The sequence below is a fragment of the Muscardinus avellanarius genome (assembly GCF_963383645.1).
Source record: "Muscardinus avellanarius genome assembly, chromosome: 1".
NCBI classification, from domain to species: domain Eukaryota; kingdom Metazoa; phylum Chordata; class Mammalia; order Rodentia; family Gliridae; genus Muscardinus; species Muscardinus avellanarius.
Window position 1 is genome coordinate 129,524,546 of NC_137786.1, and position 25,512 is coordinate 129,550,057.

At 49.2% G+C, this 25,512-nt stretch overlaps 1 protein-coding gene across 1 annotated transcript; it reads left to right on the plus strand.

Annotated features, from left to right (window-relative positions):
• Nucleotides 1-8,307: 8,307 nt before the first annotated feature.
• KCNJ5 (potassium inwardly rectifying channel subfamily J member 5) lies at nt 8,308-12,600 on the plus strand (the record flags this gene model as incomplete). The annotated part of the gene is made up of 2 exons (XM_080709690.1): nt 8,308-9,244; nt 12,278-12,600. 2 exons carry the CDS (start codon nt 8,308-8,310, stop codon nt 12,598-12,600), a joined length of 1,260 nt encoding a protein of 419 aa, XP_080565816.1.
• Between the last annotated feature and the right edge of the window lie 12,912 nt (nt 12,601-25,512).

Below are 25,512 nucleotides of genomic sequence, written 5' to 3' on the forward strand. Positions count from 1 at the left end.
ACCTCTGCAAGCAGCATTTGGGTACCCAGCACCCAGCACCCTGCATAGCCACTGAGGGGTCTAGAGCCACCTTTGGCTCCTAGGTCTGCCACATTAGCCATGAGCACTTGGCAAGATCTTAAGTGTCTAGTTTCCTCTTCTGTAAAATTAAGATAAAGTCTCCTTGCAGAGTAAATGAAATAAAGTCAAGGAAGCCTGGTGCAGACACATCCTGGGCACCAGGACCTACTGGTTCTCTTTTGCTGAATTGTTCCAGCAGTCCTGCCCCTCTCCCTCTTCTCAACAGGTAGAAAACAATAATGCAGCCCTCTGGGTTCCAGGACCCCCAGGAGTACCCACACTGGCTCAGTCCCTTACATAAAATGGCATAGTATTAGCTCATAATCTGCTGCACTCTCCCACGTACTTTAAATCATTTCTAGATTACTTATACCTAACACAATGTAAATACTATGGAAATAGTTGTTGACACTATTGTTTAGGGTTTAATGACAAGAAAACAGTCTGTACACATCCAGTAAAAACACATTTTTTTTTAAATACAGACAACCAACGGCAGCTACCAGGCACCGTTCACACACTTCCCCAGCAGCTCTCTTTTGGTTAGTCCTATTATCATCCCTATGTTGCAGATAAACAAATGAGGCTTAGGGAAGTAACTTTTCAGAGAGCTTCTGCTCAAGGTGGAGCAGGAACCAGGCTGTGTGATCCCAGACTCAGCTTTCCCAGCTTTCAGCCAGTGTCTCTTTCTTCACCGCATTTTCTATGTTTGCCAGATCAGATGACCAGAGACCCAACGGCCTAAAATGACACCCATAAACTGGCTCTGCAGGTCAGAGCCGTCACACGACTCTGTTCTCTGCTCTGTTCTCGCAGGGCCGGAGTCACGGCTGTGACTCGGGTCGGCCATGTCCCTGTTGTCATCTGGGCCTCGGTCCTCTTCCTGCTCCTGTGCTTCTCAGAATTCAGTTATTTGTGGTTGTCCATTGTCAGACTGAGGTCCTGGTCACCCTGCTGGCTGTCAGCTGGGGGCTGACTCAGCTCCTAAAGGTCACTGCCTCCCTTCCCCGTGGTCGGAAAATGAGGAATCTCCCTCTCATCTAATGCCTTTAGTGATTGAATCTCCTGCTTCAGAAAAATCTCCATCCCTTCTAAGGGCTTACGTGATTAGGTCAAACTCTCTCCACATGACCATCCTTTCTTAAAGTTACCTGTGCCTTGTAACAACCTAACCATGGGAGCGAGGGTCTCATCCCCGGGCCCCCTGATCCCACAGAGTGCATAAGGGCATCTTAGGAGTCTGCCGACTCTCGTGTGCCTTCTCTCTGCACAGTATATACTCAAGTGATAGCACCTCCAGTACACCCTGCTAACCCCAACCGTCCTTGAGGGGATTGGGGTCAGCCTATTTGCCAACCAGCTTGAAGCATTTCACACTTACCCAACCAGTGCAGTCATATATGTTTGTACAGAGCCGCACCCAAGCACCCGAATATGAGGGACACATATATCCTCTGTGACTCTTCTTCCGACCTCATACCAGGTCCCCAGTCTTGAGAACGGCCCAGAGAGAAAGGAGGAAATGGATGAAGATGTTTCTGACTCTCACTTTTGCAGACAGGGAAACCATCTGAGTCAGAACTCCCAGCTCAGTGCTCTCTCCGGGAAGGCCTGCTGGGCGCCACCTGCAGCTCCCATCAAGCTGCTGTGGCTGGGTCCTGGTGCTGTACCATGCCATAACTTCCGCCCTGTGCTGGGTATCTGGGAATTCCTGGCCCAGAGGCCCATTTATATGGATGTAGGATTCGCTCACGCATCATCTACAATACAACTCCCTTTGATTTGGCCTCCTTTGAGTCTCCACTCGTGTTTCATATCAAAGAGATTACACCTCTTTGCTGGATTTGAAGCCCTGCCTTTCTCGAGGGCTTTCATCCCGTCTCCACAAAGCTTCCCAGCCAGGAGCGCGGGGAACCGAAAGATGAAGAGCAGTGGCAGGCTCTTGGTGTGGTGGAGTCTGCTCGAGTCCATGCCTTCCCCTGCGTCCTGCAGAGAGCAGCTGGGAACTCGGCTCGCCTCAGCCAGGCCCGTACCTGACTCTCTTTACACACAGTTCTGCATAAACCCTGGATTCAAAGAGACAGTGGTAGAATAGAAACGACCGGAGGGCTGGGTCTGCATTTTTCTTCTTGATTTATGACCAGGTCCTCAATTAATGCGTGTTGGATGGATGTTTTATCTTTAATGGAATGGAGCTCAAAAGCCCTGATTAAAGAAGTTCATCTCCATTGTCCCTGGAAATCAGCTTGCCTTGGTGGGCAGAGAGCACTGGAGGCCAGAGGTTCTAGGACAGAGGCTCTGTGCCAATCAGCTCAGTGCAAATCTCCACTGGGGCTCTAGAAGCTTGACTTAAGTGCTCCTGGCCTCTCTGTCTTCATCTTTAAACTGAGACTAATGGAACGCTGCATTGTATTTAAACTCAAGGAGAGTTTATGAATACACAGAGTCATGCAACTTCACAATGGAAATACATTCTGGAAAGTGCATCCTTCTGGGACTTGATTATTGTACAAATACCCTTGAGCATATTTATACAAGTTACGATGCATGCAATGTCACTGGGCCATCGAGTCTTGTGGGCCTGCCGTTGTATATGCAGCCCATTATCAACCTGGTGTCTTCATGCGGCGTGTGACTGGAGGTACATTATGCCTGTATTTGGGTTTGTATCATATACTTTTTCCACAGATCCACATGATGGCTCCCAGAGCTAGAGGGCTAGAGAATATCAGCCAAGATTTATAGCAGAGGAAAGTGAGTCAAAGAAAGTTAGGATTCTTTTTCTGTGACCATAGAGCAAGTTTGTTGGACACTGGGCGAGAATCCAAATCTTACCTGGGGTCGAGTGGGGAGTAACTTCTGCATATGATTCCAGTAAACTTGGACAATATACACCACTCTTAAGTCTGAAGAAGTAAACGAGCTTTTCCTGTCTGCCAGATGCAAAAAGTTTTCAGATCTGGGCAGAGGTGCCCTAGAAAACATCTCTTGACTTCTAGTTCAGCATGCGAGAATGTATCAGAGTATGTTTAAAAATAATGAAGGAAACAGTGCGGAAAATCAGCAGAAAGCTGTTCTCCCCCAAGAGCTGAGGGCAGGAGAATACGCTTCTCCTAGTGTGCTGGCCCATGGCACATTCTCGTGACCCTGTTGGTACCCTGCCCAACATCAGTGGCTGGAGGGCTTCACCGCAACACACCTATCAGAACTCTGTCCTGGGATCCCCAAAAGCACACAGGGAAAACAGCGTATCTCACCAGCTCTGGAGATCTCTGCTCCGGTTTTCAATACAATGCTCCCTACCTAGAGGCAGAGCCAAGCCCTGCCTGAGATTCTGCAAAGAAGCCCCAAGTATGTCCCTCCTTGTTTCATTTATCTTCATAACAGCCACGGGAGGGAGCAGGTGGCCCTGTGCAGGATGGGAAATGGCTGAGAGATGTCTGAGACAAATAACCCTTTGGAAGACTTCAATGTGATATATATTTTTTATTATTTTTGGTGGTACTGGGATTCCTGGAAGCCCTTCTACCTCCGGGCTACACTCCCAGACCCATTTTTTATACTTTTTTATTTGGAAACAGGGTCTCCTAAGCCAGCGCGGCTGACTTCGAACCTGTGTGATCCTCTCCCAAGCACGGGGATTACAAACATGCGCCACCATGCCCAGCTAAGCTTTTTCTTCCTTCCTTTCTTTTTATGTGTGGGACTGGGGATTGAACCCAGGGGCATTCTACCTCTGAGATACTTTCAGTATTTTGAACAGTAATTAAAATACTCCATACTTGGCGATGTTCAAGGCTTGGGTTCAAGTCTGCAAGAGAAGAAATGTATCAGGCCAGGTCACAGAGTGGTCAGGGCCCTGTGGTTCTCAGTCAAGATTAAGAAAGGCAATGGGGGAGGACTAGCAGTACACCTGGGAAGGGGTATCTCTATGGAATTCAGGAAAGCCTCCTGAAAGATGATTGAATTACAGTATCACCTAAGGTGACATCTCCCGGGAACAGAGCTCCTAGAACTTTCTGGAGGGCGCAGTTCATGAGTCTCAGCTCAAGCCATCCATTGTATGTAAGAGCTGAGGCTAAGCCCTTGGGCTTAAGCCAGATAAACCTGAGTCCCAAACCTAACTTGGCCACATGCTACCTGAGCTTCATTTTCTTCCTCCAAGAAAATGACTGTCTCAGTCAGCATTCCATCCACTGTGAGCCACACACCTGACACTCAACACTTAGAGGAAGAAGGGTTTATCTGCTTAGGGTTTGGAGGTCTCAGTCCATATACAGACAGTCCATTTACAATGGCTGTCAAACAGGAGCCTGAGCTACAGGTCCTTGGGGCATGATTATGGGAAGTAGAGAGAGCCAGGAGAGGGGGCAAAGGACGCATTTAGGCCCCAAGGCCACACCCCAGGGACCCACCTTTGACCAATGGCTCCAGAGCATGAGGTCTGAGGGACACTTTTTGTTTTTGACCCCTCACAATAACTATTTACTCAATAGCTTTTTGGTAAGATTATACGAGCTAATGAGTGTACATTTTAGGGCAATACCTGGCTCATGATGCTTAGAAATTCTAAGTAGTTAGCCGGGCGTGGTGGCACATGCTTGTAATCCCTGCGCTTTTGAGGTGGAGACAGGAGGATCGCGCTGGTTTGGAGCCAGCCTTGCTGGCTTAAGAGACCCTGTTTCCAAATAAAAAAAATATAAAATAGGTGTGGGAGTGTAGTCCGGAGGTAGAAGGGCTTCCAGGAACCCCAGTACCATAAAAAAAAAGAAAAATTCTAAGTAGTTATTAATTGTGCGGATGCTAATAATCTTCATCCACGTCTCAGTGCATTTTAAATGTGTCTGAGCAGAAAAACAGTGGGATGGATTTTGCAGGTCTCTGGGTATCTCTGAAGTGTGGCACATCCTCCAAGAATAGTCTTTTCGAAAGCTTTGGGGCATGAACACCCTGCCCATCTCAGTTTCTTAGGAAATAACTGGACATTTTTAAAAGGTGGCTCTACACAGAAATTTGTCATTTTAGTAAGTGCTTGACAGGCACAGACACCACACAGATGGTAGGAATGACCACTTGGCACACAGACACAGCCTGCCTTTTATTTTCTGTCTGCTGCTAAAGACTCCAGATGAAAGGAAAGGAGACGATGAGGTATGAAGGGAAACACACAGGCTCTGGGGCAGATGAACAGGAATCCAAATATCAGCTTTACCAACTTTCTTTTTTTGTGTGTGTGTGTGTGGCACTGCGGGTGGAACCCAAGGGCATTCTACCTTCAAGCTACATTCCCAGCCCTATTTTTTTATTCTTTATTTTGAACCAGGGTCTCCTTGAGTTGAAAAGGGCCTAAGTAGCTGAGGCTGTCCACGAATCTGGATCCTCCTGTCTCAGCCTCCCAAATGCTGGTGAAATGGGGAGTTTCTTCTGAGCCTCCAAGATGAAATGGGGGGGGGGTCTTGAGAAGAAACCCGGTGTTTCATCAAAGATGAAATGGAGTTTCTAGAGAAGAAACTCGGCGTTTCCTTACCGGATTCTTGTATGTGGTGAGCGAAGAATGACACCTACAGACTGCAGGAAGGGGAGTAAAAAGGTTTATTGGAAGCAGCAGGGAATATGGAAAAGTGGCTGGACACCCCAAAGGGGCTGTCGAAACTCTGGAGTCCAGCAGGTGCCTTCAGGACAATACTTGAGAGTAGCCCAAGCCGAATGCCTTCAGTTGCAAACTGCTTTCTCCCAGAGTACACGCAATCTGCCAAAAAGGAATAGGGAAAGTGGCAGAACACCTCTAGGGTTGTTGGGGCTCTGGTGTCCAGTAGCTGCCTTCAGGTCACTACTCGAGTGTCGCCCGAGCCAAGTGCCATCAGTTGCAAACTGCTTTCTCCCAGAGTCCACGTGACCTGCCAGAAAAGAAGTGCAGGTCACCCCTAGGGGCCTTGGTCGGCCTTGATGTCCAGCAGTTGCAAACTGCTTTCTCCCAGAGTCCACATGACCTGCCAGAAAAGAAGTGCAGGTCACCCCTAGGGGCCTTGGTCGGCCTTGATGTCCAGCAGAGGCCTTCAGGTCACTACCTGAGTGTAGTCCGGGCCAAATGCCTTCATTGCACTCCGCCTTCTCTCAAGGCTAACACGACCAGAGAGAGAGAGAGAGAGAGAGAGAGAGAGAGAGAGAGAGAGAGAGAGAGAGAAGAGCTCTCCAAAGGGGAGGGGTTCCCGGAGAGGGAAAAACTGTTTTGGTGGCTGCGCTAGGGGTTTATATATGTCTGCATGTCCTCTGTTGGTTGTGGTGAGTTTGGGATTCTGGGAAGCAGCTCTCAGAATTTGCATAGGGTATTTGCATGTCCTTTGAAGAGTCTCCTTTCAGGAGGAGTGTCAGACTTGCTCCAGTGATGTCTCCTGGGTTTATTGATTAGTAAACAGATGGTTTTGTGAAGATTTGGTCCTTCTTATCTCTGAACCTTGGAAGAGCTGATATTCGTCGCCCCTCAGGAAATTAAGTTTTTTCTACCGAGGCCTTTTCCCTATCTGCCTATTTCCTTCTACCTCCTCACTGGGATTACAAGAGTGCACCACCACACCCGGCTTATCAACGTCTTATTTGGTAGCCTGGGTGTCACATAAATTCCTTGGACTCTGCTTTCTTATTTATCCATCCCTTTGTTGAGTTGCTACTCTTTATGCATTGCAGTCATATATCCTGATGAAGTTCCAAGTGATAGAGGCACACATGCACACAGCCCTTGTTGAGCCCTCTCCCAGTTCAGGCCCCACTCTCTCCCCTTCCCCATCTCTCCTGGGCATAAAATTGTGATTGACGCTGATAAATGTGTGTATGTACATAATGTCCATGGAAGTATTTCCCTCTTCAAGTCTCCCTCCCCATCCCTGCATCCCTCAGGTCCCCTCCCTCACCCCACTAAGGCTCCTCCTCCTTGGCCCAGAGCCCCACTGTGTCCCAATTTCTTCCTAGCCTCTGCACATGAGAGAGAACATCCGACCTTTCACTTTTTGTGACTAATTTCACTTAGCATAATATAATATTCTCCAGTTTATGGCGGAGTAGAATTCCATTGTGTGTATATCTCACAATTTTTAATCCACTCATCTGTTGAATGACATCTCGGCTGATTCCATAGCTTGGCAATTATGAATTGTACAGCCATAAACATAAATATGCGTGCATTGCTATGGCGGTCTGGTCTCAGTACTTTTGGGTCGAGACCCAGGAGTGGTACAGCTGGTTCATTCCCATTCTTCTGAGGATCCTCCATACTCTTTTCCAAAGTGGTTGTGGTAATTTGCAATTCCACCAGCAATGTATCAGAGTTCCTACTTTGCCATATCTTTGCCAGCATTTGTTGCTGTTGTGTTTTTAATGATTGTCATTCTAACTGAGGTTAAGTGAAATCTCAGAATAGTTTTGATTTGCATTTCTCTGATCGCTAATGATGCTGAACATATTTTCATATATTTATTGGCCACTGGTATCTCTTCTTTTGTGAAGTGCAGTAACTTCTTTTGAGCACACAGTAGTTCTCTAGGTGCTTGGAAGGTGTCAGGGAACCAAGTGGACAGGAAATTATACTCTCCTGAAATCTGCATCCTAATGAAGCAAGAGAGACTGAAATCAGCGTGATGTAAACGCACACGTTACGTAATGGGAATCTCTAGCAGCCATAGGTGACAAACGATGCATCATGCATAGAACATAGTAGGCAGGCAATACATTGTTTCAGCCTGGTGTGATGGCTCACACTTGTGCTTGGAAGGCTGCGGCAGGAGGACCACAGGTTCGAGGTCAGCCTCGGCAATTTAGCAAGACCGTCAGCAACTTAGCAAGACCTTGTTTCAAAATAAAAAATACAAAAAGAAGGTCTGGGTTGTAGATCATAGGCAGAAGCCCCTGGGATTAATCCCCAGTACCAATCAAAGAGAAAAAGAAAAGAAAAATAGAGACAGAAAAGATGCAGTGCTGCAATTGTTCTTTTTAAAATTGCTTCCAGTTTTCTTTCAATCCTTTAGGTATTTTGTGTGTAGCTTGCACCTAGGTACTGTTCACTTAGTCATTCAACGAACTCCCGAGCATCTGTTATGCGCTAGGATTCATAGCAGGCACCAGACACACTGGGACCACGTAGGTCCCTGCCCTTGCCCGCGCAGTCTGAGCGCTGGGCACTAGGGAGAGGCCTCGGGGAGTCAGAGCGCCCAGCTCACTCTCGGCGATGTCTTTTCTAACCCCTGGCAGCCGGCGATGGCAGGTGACTCTAGGAACGCTATGCACCAGGACATGGAGATTGGAGTCACCTCCCGGGACCCCAAGAAGATCCCCAAGCAGGCCCGCGACTACGTGCCCATCGCCACGGACCGCACGCGGCTGCTGGCGGAGGGCAAGAAGCCGCGCCAGCGCTACATGGAGAAGGGCGGCAAGTGCAACGTGCACCACGGCAACGTGCGGGAGACCTACCGCTACCTGAGCGACCTCTTCACCACGCTGGTGGACCTCAAGTGGCGCTTCAACCTGCTGGTCTTCACCATGGTCTACACCACCACGTGGCTCTTCTTCGGCTTCATCTGGTGGCTCATCGCTTACATCCGCGGTGACCTGGACCACGTGGGGGACCAGGAGTGGATCCCGTGCGTGGAAAACCTCAGCGGCTTCGTGTCGGCCTTCCTGTTCTCCATCGAGACCGAGACCACCATCGGCTACGGCTTCCGCGTCATCACCGAGAAGTGCCCCGAGGGCATCGTGCTCCTGCTGGTGCAGGCCATCCTGGGCTCCATCGTCAACGCCTTCATGGTGGGCTGCATGTTCGTCAAGATCAGCCAGCCCAAGAAGAGGGCGGAGACGCTCATGTTCTCCAACCACGCCGTCATCTCCATGCGGGACGAGAAGCTGTGCCTCATGTTCCGCGTGGGCGACCTGCGCAACTCGCACATCGTGGAGGCCTCCATCCGCGCCAAGCTCATCAAGTCCCGCCAGACCAAGGAAGGGGAGTTCATCCCGCTGAACCAGACGGACATCAACGTGGGCTTCGACACCGGAGACGACCGCCTCTTCCTGGTGTCCCCGCTCATCATCTCGCATGAGATCAACGAGAAGAGCCCTTTCTGGGAGATGTCCCGGGCGCAGCTGCATCAGGAGGAGTTCGAAGTCGTGGTCATTCTGGAAGGGATGGTGGAAGCCACAGGTAAGACGTCCGGTCCTCGTCCCCCACCTGGGGGCGTAGACCCCCTGCCCCCGGGAGAGAGTCCCGAGATGGTTCCGTGAGCTCGCCCAGCCCCTAGTTGTGACCTAAGGGTGTTGTCGCTCAGGACGAAGCCATGGCAATAGCCAACCAACACTGATGGAACCGCCCAGGTTCCAGTCACAGTTCTAGACTGCAAACATGTTATCTAATCCTGTGCCGAGCCCGCCCTGTCAGATAGTATCCATTGAGGTACAGGATGGAAGCAGGCGCAGACAGGAGCAAGCTCTAAGTTGCAGAGCCAGACGGGAGACCCCGGGGCGCACTCTCATCTCCAACAGCCCAGAGTGTCCCCCATCCTGAATAGCTGTCGGATAACTTGGGGCAACACAAAAGCAAGCTGGTGTTTAAAGTAGGGCTTCATGGAATCCATACCTAGGATGACTTTGTCATAAGTGTGAACATTTCCTAAACTCAGGGAGATGCGCACACAGTCCTGTCTTCAGAACATCTGCACCCCAGACCTGGGGGAGCCCCATACGGAGCATCCATGCCTCAGCTTTCCTTCCTCCCAAAGGTTGGGTGGGTGGACCCGATGCATGCAGAGCCCCTTCCTTGCAAAATCAGAAGCCCAGGGAGATGCCCTCTCAAGGCCAGCCTGGTATCCCCTACTCAGCTACTGATACTGGCAGGCACCTGGCAGCCAAGAGATTCCACATTCCTGAAGAGAATGGTGGCACATACCTATAAATCTCAGTACTTGGGAGGCTGAGACAGGAGGATCACAGGTTCAAGGCCAGCCTCAGCCTCTTAGTGAGACCGTCAACAATTTAGTGAGATACTGAGCAGCAGCCCAGACCCTAATGATGACTTACAGAAAACTTGCCCATGCTCAGAATAATACACATGGCTTTCTTCTAGTCCTTGTAAACAACAGTGTAGGGCCAACTTCTGTCCTGTTTTATAAATGTGGACTGAGCCGTGGAAGGATGGTGCCCACAATGTCTGTCCCTGGGCCTTTGATTAATAAATCTAGAGCTTGTTTTCTTATTCCATGCTGGCCCCTAATATCAGAGGGCCTGTCACAGAGGTGTCTGGGACCCCTGAACTGTGGGAAGTTAGTTTCTGGGTCGGGGACCTGGACAGGACCTCCACCGCCAGGCAGGGGTGCTAACAGGCCCTGGGCACTGGTGCCAGAGGGGGCTGCTTGGCCATCTGGTAGGGCCGGAGCCTGGCCAGGCAGCATATGGTGGCAGCCACAAGAGCCCCCGGGGCTGATGGCAGTCAGGATGCTGGGAGCTGCCTCCTGCAGAGCTGGGAGCTCGCAGGTCACCCTGCCCTTGACGACAGAGCCAGGATCAGAACACAGCTTAGCCTGTGAGGGAAAGGTACTACTTTGATGTCACAAAGGAGAGATCAGGTCAGAGACATGGGACAAAGGATAAAGCCTGCCTCAACCTGTGACTGCCCTCAAAGCCACCAGCCACACAGCAGGGAGCACCCACGGACCAGGATCAGTGGAGGGATGAGTGCTCCCCTGCCCAGCCAGCTCCTCCTCTCATATTGCCCTCAAAGCCATGGCCAGTCTTTATGCTTTGACATCCTGCTCCTATGACCTGGGCTATGCTTGCTCTGTTGGGACTACAGGGAGCCCAGGGAGACCAGGCTCTGTTCTTACTCCAACGACTCCAGTGGCCCGGTTGGCGTTCTCTCCTGGACCCTCAGTTTGAGTGGCGCGGCTCTGCTGGAGCCCACTTGTGCGAGTTTGGGGAAGTCACTTGTGTCAGCAGAATGAGGGAAATCAGTGCCTAAGGGCAGCGCCACAGTGAAGCACAGGCGAAGCCGGACACTGAGGGAGTGCTTTCACTGCAAGGTGACGAGCAGCAGGCTCTGTAGCCACAGGGCAGCTCGTTGCCAGTCCCTGGAGGAAGAACCCACAGGGGTCCACCTGAGGCCCTGGGACCCCGCAGCCATCTGGGCCCGGGTGAGGCTGGTCAGTGCCTCCGCAGAGGTCTTACCTCTGCTGAAGCTGAGGGCTGGGCACAAGGGGTGAGACCTGAATTGAGGGGTTGGCCACAAACCCACTGGGTGTAGAGGATCCTGGAGCATCTGGGGTGAGAGCACAGATGGGCGGAGTACAGCCCTTGGCCTGCGTCTGGTTCCTATGATGCCCTCCCAGGGAAGGCATAAGGTGGGGAGAGGGAGAAGGTCCTCCTCGAGGGCCAAAGGCATGAGCTGGTACCTTCCTTGTCCAGAAGATCAAACAGAAATCTGCTTTCCTGTGACCCTAAGCACAGTGGCTGCTTCATCCATAAACAAAGCTGTCCCCTCTCTCTGGAGAGAAAGCAACTAAAAATAACACAGGCCTGGCAAGGGCTGTATGAAGAGAGAATGGACGCATCGGCGCATCCTCAAATCAAGGAGCCAAGTGGCGAGTGTATGTCTGTTCTTCTCGTGGTATGTATGTGTGTGTGTGTGTGTGTGTGTGCATGTGTGTGTATGTGTATGAGTGTGTAGCCTTTTGTCCATATGTGTCTACCCAAAACAATCCCCATATGTTCTAAATACCTGTCAGCTTCTCTGTGTTCACTAACTGAATTTATCTTTGTTCAATCCCTTTCTCTGCCTCTTTTGTTGACTCAGTTCTAAACCTGAATAATTGAACGCTATTTTCAGGAGTCATGTTCTTGCCTCTGACTATTCCAAAAAGTATTTGCTCTGGTCTCTGGGAATGTACTCCAGTATCTTGCATGTTAACTTCTAGTTGTTTGTACCCACCATATCTCGAGCACCTTCTAGACAAGGACTATGCTCTGTTCAACTTTACATTTTCATGTGCTTAAGAACTACTTAAGAAATGGAATGAATTATTGGATTGGTGATGGAATGACTAGACTAGATGGACAGATGGATGGATGGGAGGGATGCATAGATTGAATGGATGACTGCATGAATAGACGGATGGATGGATGGATGGATGGATCAACTGGATGAATTAAAGGATCATTTTAATGCATGTGGTTTCTGTTTCCCCAGGCATGACTTGCCAGGCACGAAGCTCTTACATGGATACAGAGGTGCTCTGGGGCCACCGATTCACACCAGTCCTCACTTTGGAAAAGGGCTTTTATGAGGTGGACTACAACACCTTCCATGACACCTATGAGACCAACACACCCAGCTGCTGTGCCAAAGAGCTGGCGGAAATGAAGCGGGAAGGCCGACTCCCCCAGTACCTTCCCAGCCCTCCCCTGCTGGGAGGCTTTGCTGAGACCGGGCAGGAGGCAGAGGCTGAACAGGATGCAGAGGATGAGCCCAATGGGCTGAGTGGGTCCCGGGAGACCAGGGGCTCCGTGTGAGGACTGCATCTCCCCACAACCTCCCTTAACCAGCTTCCATGATGCTATGGAGCTTGGGTGGGCAGATAGAATTAGTGAGTGTGCTGTTCAGTGGCCCCAGAGCTCTATGGGGAGGAATAGTAGATGCAACTCTTGTATCTTCCAGTTCAAGGCCTCCCCAAGCAAGTGGCCTCCTGCCTCGGCCCCAGGCAGTTCTGTGCTTCTTTCCTGGCTTCTCTCAGTGCTGGCCAAGGACCAGGCCACAAGGGGTACCCCCACAGGGAGAGCTACAGTTGGCATCTGTCCTCTCCCTGCCTGCTGGCCCTGGGTCACCTCCCTCCTGGGTCTCATAGCCCCCTCCAGGAGCTGACACCTAGAGAGGGCAGTCCACCCCACCCCTCATTCCTACCACCCTGAAGCTTGCCATGGGTCCGAGAGGAACCATTCTGTCCAGTGGGAGCTCAGGCCTCCAGTCTGGGGATGAATGCACAGAGCCCTGGCCAGCTAAAGCTTCTGAGGCCAACCACCATTTATCAAAAGCTATACAGTGCAAGGCCCTTGCTCATCTCTGTTGCTATCTGCCAAGTACATGGTGTTTCCCCTGCTGTGTTCTGTGTGCCCACTGTGGCCTGCCTGCTGGGTAACCCATCTCGTTAGAGTGACTCTGGGCTGCAAGAGTCACCTCAGCCACCTCTGCGCATGTGCACAATTGTCAACACAAATGTCCATCTTACTCTCAGGCACACTGCGCCTGCAGCTCCCACCAGATGGAGAACTCCAGAAGCTGGGTTATCTGTTAGGACCTTTGGACCCAAGAACCTCAAAGCGCTTCTAACTTTCACCGTAACTTTCTTTCCTAATCTGAGAGACCCTGTGATGTGATCCTGGGAGAAAGTTGAGATTCAGAGGTCCAGAGAACCAGTCAGCACTGAGAGAGGGAGACAGAGAAGAAAGGAAATCAGAGAGAAAGAAAAACAATGAAAATTTTTAAATCAGTGCCTGCCCCAGTTGTTGCTCAGGCACTCTGACCCAAGGGCTCAGCACACAGTGGATATGAAGGTGATCACAGCAGAAATGACAGGTCACGCAGAGGCAGCTTCGCTATCAAGGCCAGCCCAGGCCAAGCCTCAGGCTGGAGCCCAGAGCCCACAGGACCTCATTCTTACCCTGTTGACTAGGCCCCAGTGGGGTGGCTGGGCTGGAGAGGGCAGAGGTTATAGACACCCAGGGAAGGGAAACAGGTGGGCTGCCTCTTCCCACCCTGGGAAAGGAGGTGGAGGGAGTTGGTGGGAGAATTGAGGAAGGGGGCGAATGTTAAGAAAAAAGGAGTAAAAACCTTGAAACAACTTCAGAGACTTTTCCAATTGGAGAACAGATCGTGCATATTGTCACCTGCTGAGAAAGGCTTGTGAGTAGCTAGCTGGCCTAGATTGGAAAGAGAGGTCACATGTTCCCAGGCACAGTATTCAGCAGGCTTTGGCCCGGTGTTCACATCTCTCAACAGGTTGGTGAGAATGGAAATATTTTTCTGCCGGGACACAGAACACCTTCCCCAGAAACCACAGTGAGCAGGAAATTAAGGCAGAACAAGGGGACAGCATGCAGTTCTCAGGCCCAGTCGCCTTGGGCAGTTTTCTCTGTCCTGAGGCTGGCAAGAACTGGAAGGAAGTGGCCTGGGATGGGAGCATCATCTCGTGGGCTGCCCACACCCAGGAAATGTTCACTGTTCTGGGAACCAGGGCTGGATTTTGAAAGATGAGCCAGGGCAGTGGTGAGCAAGTAGAGATCTTCCTGCCAAGGATAAGGTGCTGGGTAGAAGCTTCTGGCACTCTTCTGTGGTGAAGCAGGTCTTGCTGGAAGTGGGGAATGGGCTGGCATCTCCCCTCAGCACCATGCAGGGGCACTACACACAATCAGAAGTCCAAGGCAGGGGGCCTTGGACTGAGACCAGATGCTTGAGGTGGAAGGAGCTGTAGCTGGGTCTTTGGTGGGGGCCGGCACTCACCCCTGACTGCCAGACCCCTGGCTTGGCCCAGCGAGACTGTGTCCACACCCTATTGCCAGATGTGAAGTCTGTCTTGGGCAGAATCACTCAGTGCTCCCGGGCAGCCAAGCAAGGATGGGAAGCCTTAGAGGAGGCTGGCCTCTGGGCTGGACAGTGGCCTGCCTCCTGGTTCACATCTGCCTCCATTTAGGATGCTAAAATGTCCTCCAAGTGGTCAGGCGGCCCTTTCTGTGGTCTCTAACCTGCCAGGGCCAACTCTCACCTCTCAGCCAGTCTGGAAGCTCTAGAGGTTAGCAAAGCCGAAGGCATCAATAGCATTCCATTCTAACACCTGGTAACTATAGCTGATGTTCACTGGCATAGTAAAATACAAATTGCAGTGTATTTATTCTGGTTTCCATCAGGGCCACCTAAAGGTAAGAAGATTTCATATCACAGGGATATCCCCTTCTTGGTGACCAGATGATCTAACTAGAGTTAGGACTTCCAGTCATTTACTGGAAGTTCTTGAATAAGTATGGACTTATTAAATGCAAAGACTGACCATGGCAGATCACTGTGAGGGCACTGTCCTTTCTGCATGGCTCTGAGCGATGCATCATCACTGATGGACCACAGAGAGCTGAACCAAGCTTTAAGATGGGATACCAGCAATTTCCACAGACCCCAACATCTACAAAATTTCAAAGTGTTAGCTCTCCTATCAGCAGTTACCCTAAATGTTTAGGGGAGCTGACTTCCTGCCTTAACTTCAACACCCTTCCTCTCTGGAAGTGTCCCCTGTTCAAGAATAAGCATTTCAAAACTCTGAAGATACCGGTTCTCCTCTCTCCACCACTATGGTACCTACTGGGTGTTGGCACCATTGCCCACAGGATCCTGTTCCCGGGCAGGAGCAGAAGAAGTCCTGCCCATCCTCTCCTCTCCAGCCGCTGGCCCCATTGGTCCCCTGTGCAATCACCACACCCACTTCTGCTCTTTCCTTCTGCTGCTTTGAGATCCAGCATGAGCAGAGAATTTCAATAGGGGAGAAGAGCCCTGTGTGTCTGGGGAGCGCTTCCCTAGCTTGTACTCCCAACTCCTAGACACCTTCACTACAGGGTTCATCCCACAGCCTTCCAGCTTGCCTCAGCCCTGAGTCCTGAACCACAGAAACTTACATCACTCATGTTGAAATTGCCAAAATAGACCCATCGCCTTCTCAAACAAAGCCCTGGAGACCTCTTTGCACATGTGCCATTGACTGAGGCCCTAGCATGTGCCTCTCGGTGGGATAGGCACTTTGCCCAGGTGCTTGCACTTGGTTCTCAAAGCACTACAGAGGTCTCAGTAACCCCTTGCTACCAATAATACTTGAGAGGTTCAGGGAGGTTCTCTTAGTTTATTTAAGGCCATGGATGAGAAGCAGGCCCTTGGTGCCAAGCACCTCCCAAACAGAGGGGCTGTCATCCTGCATAAATACCCCGCCTTTGGCCTCTCACTGGGCTCAGGCCACAGGATAAAGAGAACCCTACTTCTCCCTCCGGCACCGGCAGATTTGTGCCAGGCTATGGCGCTCCAGCTTCCTTCCCCAGCTCAGTTTCTCCTGTGGCAGGATAATTAGGAAACACCTTTTTTCTCCTGATTCTTGTGGAACTAATGAGCTGTGAAGAGAGATTGGGGAAGAATTGCTTTCAGGCTGAAAACACTTGCTCTGCTTGACTTGGGTTTGCTAATGACATCTCCTTAAACTGCCTTTTCCTTGCGTAGGATTTGTCAGTCTTCTTGCGAAGAACACCATTACTCTGCTAAAAATTCACCCAATAAAGAGGATCTGACTACAGAGCTCTTTCTCATTTGAAATAGATGGCCACTAGTTTCCCATTCACATGCACCACCAGTTTGAGCAAACTCGTTCTCCTTTTTGTTGGTTCAAAAAATGCAGTATTACCATTGGGACCGGTGCCCAGGTGTATTATGCAAAGGTGGGAAGGATAGACCTGGAGAGACAGCTACCCAGGTGTCAGAGCTCAGTCTGCAGCTCCAGACGGCAGCAAATGCAGAAAATGTCAATGGTACGGAGTCACAGGCTAGGTCATTCACTCTGCCCCCAACTTTCATCTACCCTTTTAATGTCACACATTCAGAATCACCTAGGTAATGGCTCACTTTAAAATATCCACTCCTTGGTTTTGTTTGGTCTCAGCAGGTGTGCTGGCACACACCTATCATCCCAGTACTTGGGAGCTTGATACAGGAGGATCTCGGGTTCAACAACAGCCTTGATAACTTACAAGGCCCGCAGCAATGTAATGAGACCCTGTTTCAAAATAAAAAGAAAAAAGGGATGGGGGTGGAACTCAGAAGTAGAATGACCCTGGGATCAATCCCCACTAACACACACACACACACACACACACACACACACACACACAGTCTAGGTTGCTGAGTCTGGCTACTTGCTGAGGCTGTCCTTGAACCTGCGATCCTCCTGTGTAAGCAATCTTCCCAGTACTGGGATTATAGGCATTCTCCACCCATGCCAGGCTTATCTACTTCATTTTTTGTGTGTAGGTTCTTTTTTTTTTTTTTTTTTTTTTTTTTTTGCAGGTCTGGGGATGGAACCCAGGGGCATTCGACATCTCCTGCCCTATTTTTTATTCTTTATTTGAAACGGGGTCTCACTAAATTGCGGAGGGCCTCACTAAATAGCTGAGGCTGTCCGTAATCCGTGATCCTCCTGTCTCAGCCTCCCCAATGCTGGCATTACAAGCGTGTGCCACCATGCCTGGCTTGTGGGTTGTTTTGAGTAACTTTGAAAGTGATTCAAGTGGATACTTTGATCTGACAGAAGCTTTTTATTTTTTCAGTATTGGGGATTGAACCCAAGGGCATTCTACCTCTGTGCCAATCTCCCCCCCACCCGGCCTATTTTTTATTCTTTTTCTCTTTATTTCTTTTTGTGGGCCTGGGGATGAAACCCAGGGGCATTCAGCCTCCAAGCTACACTCCCTGCCCTATTTTTTGTTCTTTATTTTGAAACAAGTTTTCATTAAATAGCAGGGGGCTTCACTAAGTAGCTGAGGCTGTGATCCTCGCATCTCAGCCTCCCAAGTACTAGGATTACAAGCATTTGCCGCCACGCCTGGCTGACAGAAGCTTCTTATATTAAAGTTGCCAAAATACAGCTTGTCCATTCATGGCATAAATTAGCAAAATGATATTATGAAACTTGGGAGGAGAGGCAGAGGAACCTCTGATAGTTAACACTGGCAAAAAAAATTTCAGGACTCTTTTTCAAGTGAAGACCAGAGGTTTTTGTTGAAAATATTACTGGTGGTAGAGGATTAACCGCAGGTGTCTCTTTTCTACCCATCCATGGGCAAGATTAAAGAGTTCAGAGGGGCAACTTGGTTAATGGAAACTCCTCACTGAGACCACCCTGGAGTGATAAGTTCACAGGGGCTTTAATTTAGCAGGAGAAGCAGTACTGTAAGCTGGGGGTGGGGAGTGGTGCCTGGTCCAGCACCCCGGCCCCCACCATGGTAAACAGACAAAGGCAGAGGAGCCGACCAGAGCATGAGCCTGGACCAACAGCTGGTGCAGGAGCAATATTGAGGGTGCAGCGCCGTCCTGGTGGCCCCCAAACAAGGACACGTGCATGTCCCAGGAAGCCTCAGAGTGATGCCCTTGCCTGGGGATCGCTCTGCACACACTGCTTGGGGTCAGGATGTTAGAGTGGAGACACGAGTGGTCGGGGCGAGGGGGTCCGTAAGTGGGTATATTTGCCAGTCAAGCCTGGATTGCAATTTGGGGAAGAACTAGGCACACATATCAAAAGGCAAAAATTGGAACATTACCCTCAGAAAACCCACTCTGACCCAGAAGGTCCGCTCTGGCGGTGCCCGTCAGAAGGCGGGCCCTGATGTGCGCAACACAGATGTCCCTTTACAGCCTATTACTGTCCAGAGATGAGGCGCGTCAGCTTGTTCGTGGTTCACAAATGCCCGGGAAGGAGTTTTACACATGGAAATGTTGCCAGTTATTTTTTTCCTCTTCAAAGGACCATTTACTTTTACTCAGAAGCTGCTATTCAAATAAGCTTGGCTCCCAGGTGGAGGCAAACGGCCTAAGTCCCAGAGGAGAAACCGCGGAGGATATGTGCACCTTAGCGAGTGTTCTGGCAAAAGCAGAAGCAGGGGGCACCCGGGCTGAGCGAGGAAAGGAGTTGCTAGGCTAGGCAGGCACGCTAGGATCCCTCTGTGTGCACCTGAATGTCACTGTTGCATTCTCAATCGCCCCTTAAATAAACAGGCTGTAGACAAGGCTGCAGTGAGCCCTGTGTGATGTGAACCTTTGAGGCAGTAACGTTCCCTCCCCTAACCGTGGTTACCTGGAGATGTGAGCAACGTGGCCATTCAGGAATTCACCCGCCATCTGTTCCCCTCCCGAAGGGGAGCCTGCTGGCCCTGGTGCACAGAGACAGCTGGGAAAGATGGACGAGAATTTGCTGGACTGACTGCACCCGAAGGAAGGGAGCTGGCGCGTCAGCTCCCGGGTGTCCCCATTCCACAGCTGCCCTGGCAGAGCCCCTCTCCCTTCCTCTGCACCTTAAAGTCCTAGAACTCTGCTCCAACAAGCAGCATCCTCGGGGGTCCTTGTGGGATTTTCTTATAAGGGATAGAATAAAGGGGGACTGTTCCCGTTTGCATGTCTCCCAGGATCTCATGCAGCAGGAGAACCTGGGCGTTCGTCTAGTAGCTGTCCATCCAGACCTCTGGGCTCCACGGAATTTCCTAGGTATTCCAACAACTGTCTCATTTGAGCCTCTCCTCTGCTCTGGTTGAAAGCTATCCATCAGGAAACGGGGCTGCAGCTGGGTGCAGTGGCACATCTATGGAACACCGCTCAGCAAAAATCCAGCTCTGCCCTTTCGGATCACTCTCCCCAGTGTCCGTCACAGCTTCGGCCCTCCCACCCCACCCACCTTCCTCGTGGACCGCTCCATTGCTCAGGAAATTTACCTTCCAAGGGCCCGTCCAGTACACTTGCCCCAAGCAGATTAAACTTGACCCACTGCATATGAAAAAAAGATTGTTTCTTTTTTTTCTTTTTTTCTTTCCTTTTTTCTTTTTTTTGGTGGTATTGGGAGTGGAACCCAGGGGCTTTCTACCTCCAGGCTATACTCCTATACCTATTTTATATTTTATTTAGAAACTGGGTCTCACTAAGTTGCTGTAGCTTCGAATTTGTGTAGCTTCGAATTTGTGTGATCCTCCTGTCCCAGCCTCCCAAGCACCGGGATTACAAGTGTGTGCCACATGCCCAGCTAAGATTGTTTCTTAAAACAAAAACAAAGACATGCTGGGCATGGTGGTGCACACCTGTAATCCCGGTACTCGGGAGGCTGAGACAGGAGGATCACAGGTTTGAGGCCTGCCTCTGCAATTTAGGGAGACCCTCAGCAACTCAGTGAGACTCTTGTCAAATGAAAAATAAAAAGGGCTGGGGGTGTAGCTCAGAAGCAAAACAACCCTGAGTTCAATCCCCAGGACAGATAAATAAATAAAATTTAAAACAGAAAACAAAATCTTTTTCAGGGTGGGAGAACTTGAGGGATGTTTCTTTACAAGTGGAATTAGGTCTCCCCAAAATCTTTCTCAGAGAAGCCAGATTTGAATTTTAATTTACTGGCATATTTAGCAGACATTCATTACATGCTTCCTGTGTTAATAGCATTTTACCAGGACCTGGGAAAGTAAAATTGAGTAAGACGCCACCCCCGCCCTTTGGGACCCTGCAGTTGAGTGCGGTGGACGGCCCCACGCTGATTCATCTCATTGACTAATGTTCTGTTTGTGTTTGTTTAGAAATATCATTTTATAGATAAAGGCAGATGCCTACTTTGTTGGTCACTAGAGAAAGAATCAGGTAAGAATATATGAATACATTCCTGAATGATTATTGGAAGAAAAAAGATTTTGTCTCTAAAACCAGTGATTCACTATTCGATCAGTATTAATGACTTACACACTTAAAATGTCCTGCCAGAAGTCAAGGCCGATTGCCGGCAAAACTATCGCCTGCCCCACGGCTGCCGCTTCCACGGCCTTCACTCTCCTCCCTGGGGAGCTGCCTCTCACCAGCAGCTGACAGTCCCCTGTGCCCCTGCAGGCCTCCCTCGCCCACGCTGCACACGGAGGTCACAGTCTGTCTAGAACGTTCTGAGTCTCATGTGAGTGGTTTTTTTTTTTTTTTTTTTTTTTTTTTTGTTTGTTTTGACTGAAGGTTGAACTCAAAGCAGAGGCCTTCTACCTCGGAGCTGTACCCCCAGCCCTATTTTATTTTACTTTTTTTTTAGTTTGAAATAGATTCTCACTAAGTTGCTGAGGCTGGTCTCAAACCTGTGATCCTGCCAAGTACTGGGATTACAGGAGTGTGCCACTGTGCTAGGTACAAGGGTGTGTTTTTTCTTTTCTTTTGTTTTTGCTTTTGTTTTTGCAGTACTGGGGGTGGAACCCAGGGACATTTTTACCTTTGAGCTACACCCCCAGCCCTATTTTTTATTCTTTATTTTGAAACAGGATCTCAATGAGTTGCAAAGGGTCTCACTAAGTAGTAGCTGAGGCTGTCTGTGAACCGTGATCCTCCCATCTCAACCTCCCAAATGCTGGGAGCACAAGCGTGCGCCACCACACATGGCTTACGAGGTGTTTAATGAACTCTTCTCTGATGAAGCATAGGCATGGGTTTATCTAGGTGTCCCTCTTGTTTACAGAGAGAGAGAGAGAGAGAGAGAGAGAGAGAGAGAGAGAGAGAGAGAGAAGAGAGAAAAGGAAGGAAGAGGAGAGGAGAGGAGAGGAGAGGAGAGGAGAGGAGAGGAGAGGAGAGGAGAGGAGAGGAGAGGAGAGGATAGCCTTCTGGGGAGAGAGGGAGGAAATGGAGTTTGGCCTAGGACTAACTAAGAAGCTCCCTTGTGGGATGGGCTGGTTGAAGAGGAGGATGAGTCTGTCTGCAGGGAACCAGAAGAGGAACTCTATAACCATCAAATTCTAACATTTTTCAGGATGAAAAGCTGGGAAGACCCCCCCCCCCATCCCTCACTGGGACCACCCAGCACAACCACTGCTTCTGGGGCCCTTCTGAGTCCAGGAGATGCTGAAAAATGATCAGAAAAAAAAAGGTGCTAGGGCCACATGACCCAAGGAGGCTCCACCTTTGAAGTCTCTGCAACGCCACCACCCTGCCCAGGCACACCTTCATCCTAGGCTGCCCGCACAAGAAGCCCACCCCGGCTCTGGGGCTTTGCTCTGACACTTCTCTCCTTTCCCCTTCCCTCCCCTCTAAATTCAGCCTAGGCTTCTTTCTTCCATAGGACTTTTCTTTTTCTGCTAATTAGTTCCTTTTACATGGTAGCTTTGTGATGGCTTTTGATTTCCGCTGCCCACCTTAATGCCTTATTTCATTGTTGAAGCGTCCCTTTAAACTCCATGGCACCTCCTTGGTTTCTATTGTGATGTCTGACAGTGTAGCTAGCTTAAAAGAATGAATTTCCATATTCTACTTCCAGATTTGCATTTCCATTTCAACTAGAAAAGAGACAGTTGAATCCTAGGAAATAGCTGGTGGGCAGGAAGGTGTATCAAATGAAAATTTAAGAAACTAAGCATGGGCAGAGAACTTCGATGAGGAATCGTTAATATAAATTTGGATTCCTACATAACTGCCCCCAACTCCACCCCTCCCCCTTTATATTTACTGTGCCTAGAAGGGTTTATTCTGGAAGATAATCCAGAAGCAGCTTTGGTTGTTGTTTCAATAAAATGTCTCAAATAGTTCTACTTTATTAATTTTATTTTCTAAAGAATGATCTCTGTATATTCAATTTCAGGGAGCTGATGATCATTACTATGCTCTCCTTGGGGAAGCTGGGACAGCTGCACCTATGGTTTCTATAGCAAAATATTCATCCAGGCTTCGCATAAGTGTCCAACAGACTGTAATGTGTCCATCCCCACATTACTGCGCAGACATCAATACATGTACTGTTACGATTTAGATATAGAGGATCTCCTGGGAGAGCTCATACACCAACACTGCAAAATAATATGATGTTCAGAGGTGAAATAATTAAATCTTCTGGCTTCTAATCTCATCAGTAATAAGGTACGCAGGTAGGATGAAGCCAGAGGAGTTAGGTCACTGGGGATGTGGTCTTGGGGATTACGTATGTGTCCATGGGCCCCCTTCCTCCCCTCCTCTCATTTCCTCTCCTCTCCTCTCCTCTCCTCTCCTCTCCTCTCCTCTCCTCTCCTCTCCTCTCCTCTTCTCTTCTCTCTCTCTCTCTCTCTCTCTCTCTCTCTCTCTCTCTCTCTCTCTCTCTCTCTCCTTCTGCTACAAAGCTCTAAACTCCACAGACATGACTGAACCTAACGTGGACTGAAATCTCTGAAACCTCCAGAACTGTGAACAAATAAACCTTCCTTCCTCTAGGTTGTGGTCATCAGGTGTTTGGGGGCACAGCAGTGGACATGCTGACTGAAACAGGCACACTCCTCCAAGATTCATGAAGGTGATTAATTTATAATTCTGCAGCTCACTTTGCCCTTACTAACCTGAGTTGATTCTAACTGCCCTTGTTTTGTTTGCTGATTTTCAACTAGAGTTATACATAGAAAACCATGCAACAAATGTGACTATCCCACAATGGTGTGAACACACCACCATCATCTTCACACCTTGCCCAGATGTGCAGAAAGCAGCGTCTTCAGCTGCACACTCAGTGTCCACTCCATCCCGGCCTTCCCAGTCTGACAGGCCCACAACTATCCTGAGTCTCTTTCCAGCTGAAAACCAGTGAGAGAAACCTCATGGGTTATCAGAGAACCAACCAAGGTCTCATGTCTCATGAGAAGGGTCTCATTCAGTGGTCTCTCTATGACCAATAGGAGCTTCTCTCCCCTTTGACTGGGGAACCATGTGCAGCCTCTCTCCTCACTCTCCTCTCCCACAGGTTTGTCCCCTCCATTATCCAACCACTAGCCAAGATGTCCCCTCCCACTCCCCCCTCATTCAGTCCCTCTTGTCCCCTTCTATAAGTTACCATGCCAGTGTTTCCCCCTAATGACTTGTCTCCTAAGAATCTCTGTAGCCACAAAAGTCAGATATATCCTTCCCTGGCAGCCTGGTGCTTGTGGCAGGACGTCCCCCTGAATGCAAAGGACACTTGCTCTCTTCCTCCTCCTATATTGCTTCCTTCTTCTCTTTCTTTACTTTACAGTATACTCTAGTCTCTTATTCTTTCATTTATTCTGTAGGTGTTTACTGAGCACATAGTATATACATAATCAAGGTTTATGATAAACATTTGGGACAAAACCATACTTTACATACACTCCATATGGCAGGTACTGGCCGAGACCCCATCTTAGCAAACCAGCCCAACTCCACTGTTACTCCTGGACCCAGGGCAAAGAAGAGTTCTTTTTTAGAGGAGTAAGTATTCCCCCTTTCCCTATGAGGTCAAGAGTTGGAGTGAAGTTAGAGTCCATGGGATTTGGAACAACAGCCAACAGGGACTTTTTATTTTTATTCTTTTGGTACTAAAGATTGAATCACCCAGGGCCACTCTACCTTCAAGCCACATCCTCAGCCCCTTTTTTAATATTCTGTTTGGAAACAGGGTCTCACTTAGTTGCTGAAGCTGATCTTGAACCTGTGATCCTCCCATCTCAGCCTTTCAAGTTCTGGGATTATAGGCGTGCCCATCATGCCCACCTAACAGGAGCCTTTAGAAATGGATTCTCTTTCTACTTAATGTGGGCTCTTTCTCAGCTCAACCCCTAACTCATGAATCCAACAGCTGCTTTGCAATGATGAATACACTCTTCAAATATGAGGGAACATATGGAAATTAGTCACCATCAAAGGCTATAACAAATTAATTTACACCATAATAGTCCACAGAAAATTGTTTGCCATGGTCATGGAACAAAACAATGACCTCAGCCCCCAGATTTTTGCAAGCTAGACAGATGAGCACACCACACAGGCTGGCATCATGTCCAGACCATGGAGCAGGCTCTGCAGAGCACCAGCTATCCTGTACATCTGAAACCTTCCCCAGGAGAGGGCAAGCAAGAGAGAGCATTGCATGTGAACACAGTGTCTGGGATTGACAGTCTAGGTAACCCCTTCCCACCCCCTTCACTCCTCTCCCACCCACCCCGTGGTGTACTAGGGCGACCATGGCCACCAAAAGGGAAGTCATTAGCTGTGGATCCTGTGGTGCTGCCTGCCTCCCATCCACCTGGTGTCTTCTCCCCCACTAGTATTTATTTGATTTTATCTTCCCTCTTTTCCTTTTTCTCCTCCTCCATTCATATGTTTGGTTATTGGCAATGAACTAAATGTTGACATCCCCTCTTTCTAAATTCATAGGTTAAACACTTCACCTTCAGCATGATGATATTTGGAGATGGTGCCTTTGGGAGGAAATTAGTTGTAGACAGGTCAGGAGATGGAGTCCTCACAGGAGGATTAATATCCTCATAAACAGAGGATAAGAAGAGGGAAATTCCTAATGTACACGATGTACATTCATAAACATATCAAAGTCAATCCGTAAGCCAAACATGAGAAGGAGGAAGAGGGGAGAGAATGGGGGAGGAATTGGGGAAGGGCTAAATGAGTGATGTGTGCATGTATGACTCTACCATCTTGTACCCCATTAGGATGTACAACTATAATGCACCAATGAAACATTTTAAAAAGAGAGAGAAAAGGTAGAAGATCTATCCCTCTCTCCATTCACTGATGATACAAGAAGCTGGTCAATTGCAAACTAGAAAGTAGGCCCTCACCAGACACAGTGTCTGCTACTGCCTTGATCTTGGACTTCCCAGCCTCCAGATCCCAGAACAAAAATAAATATATGTTGTTTAAACCAC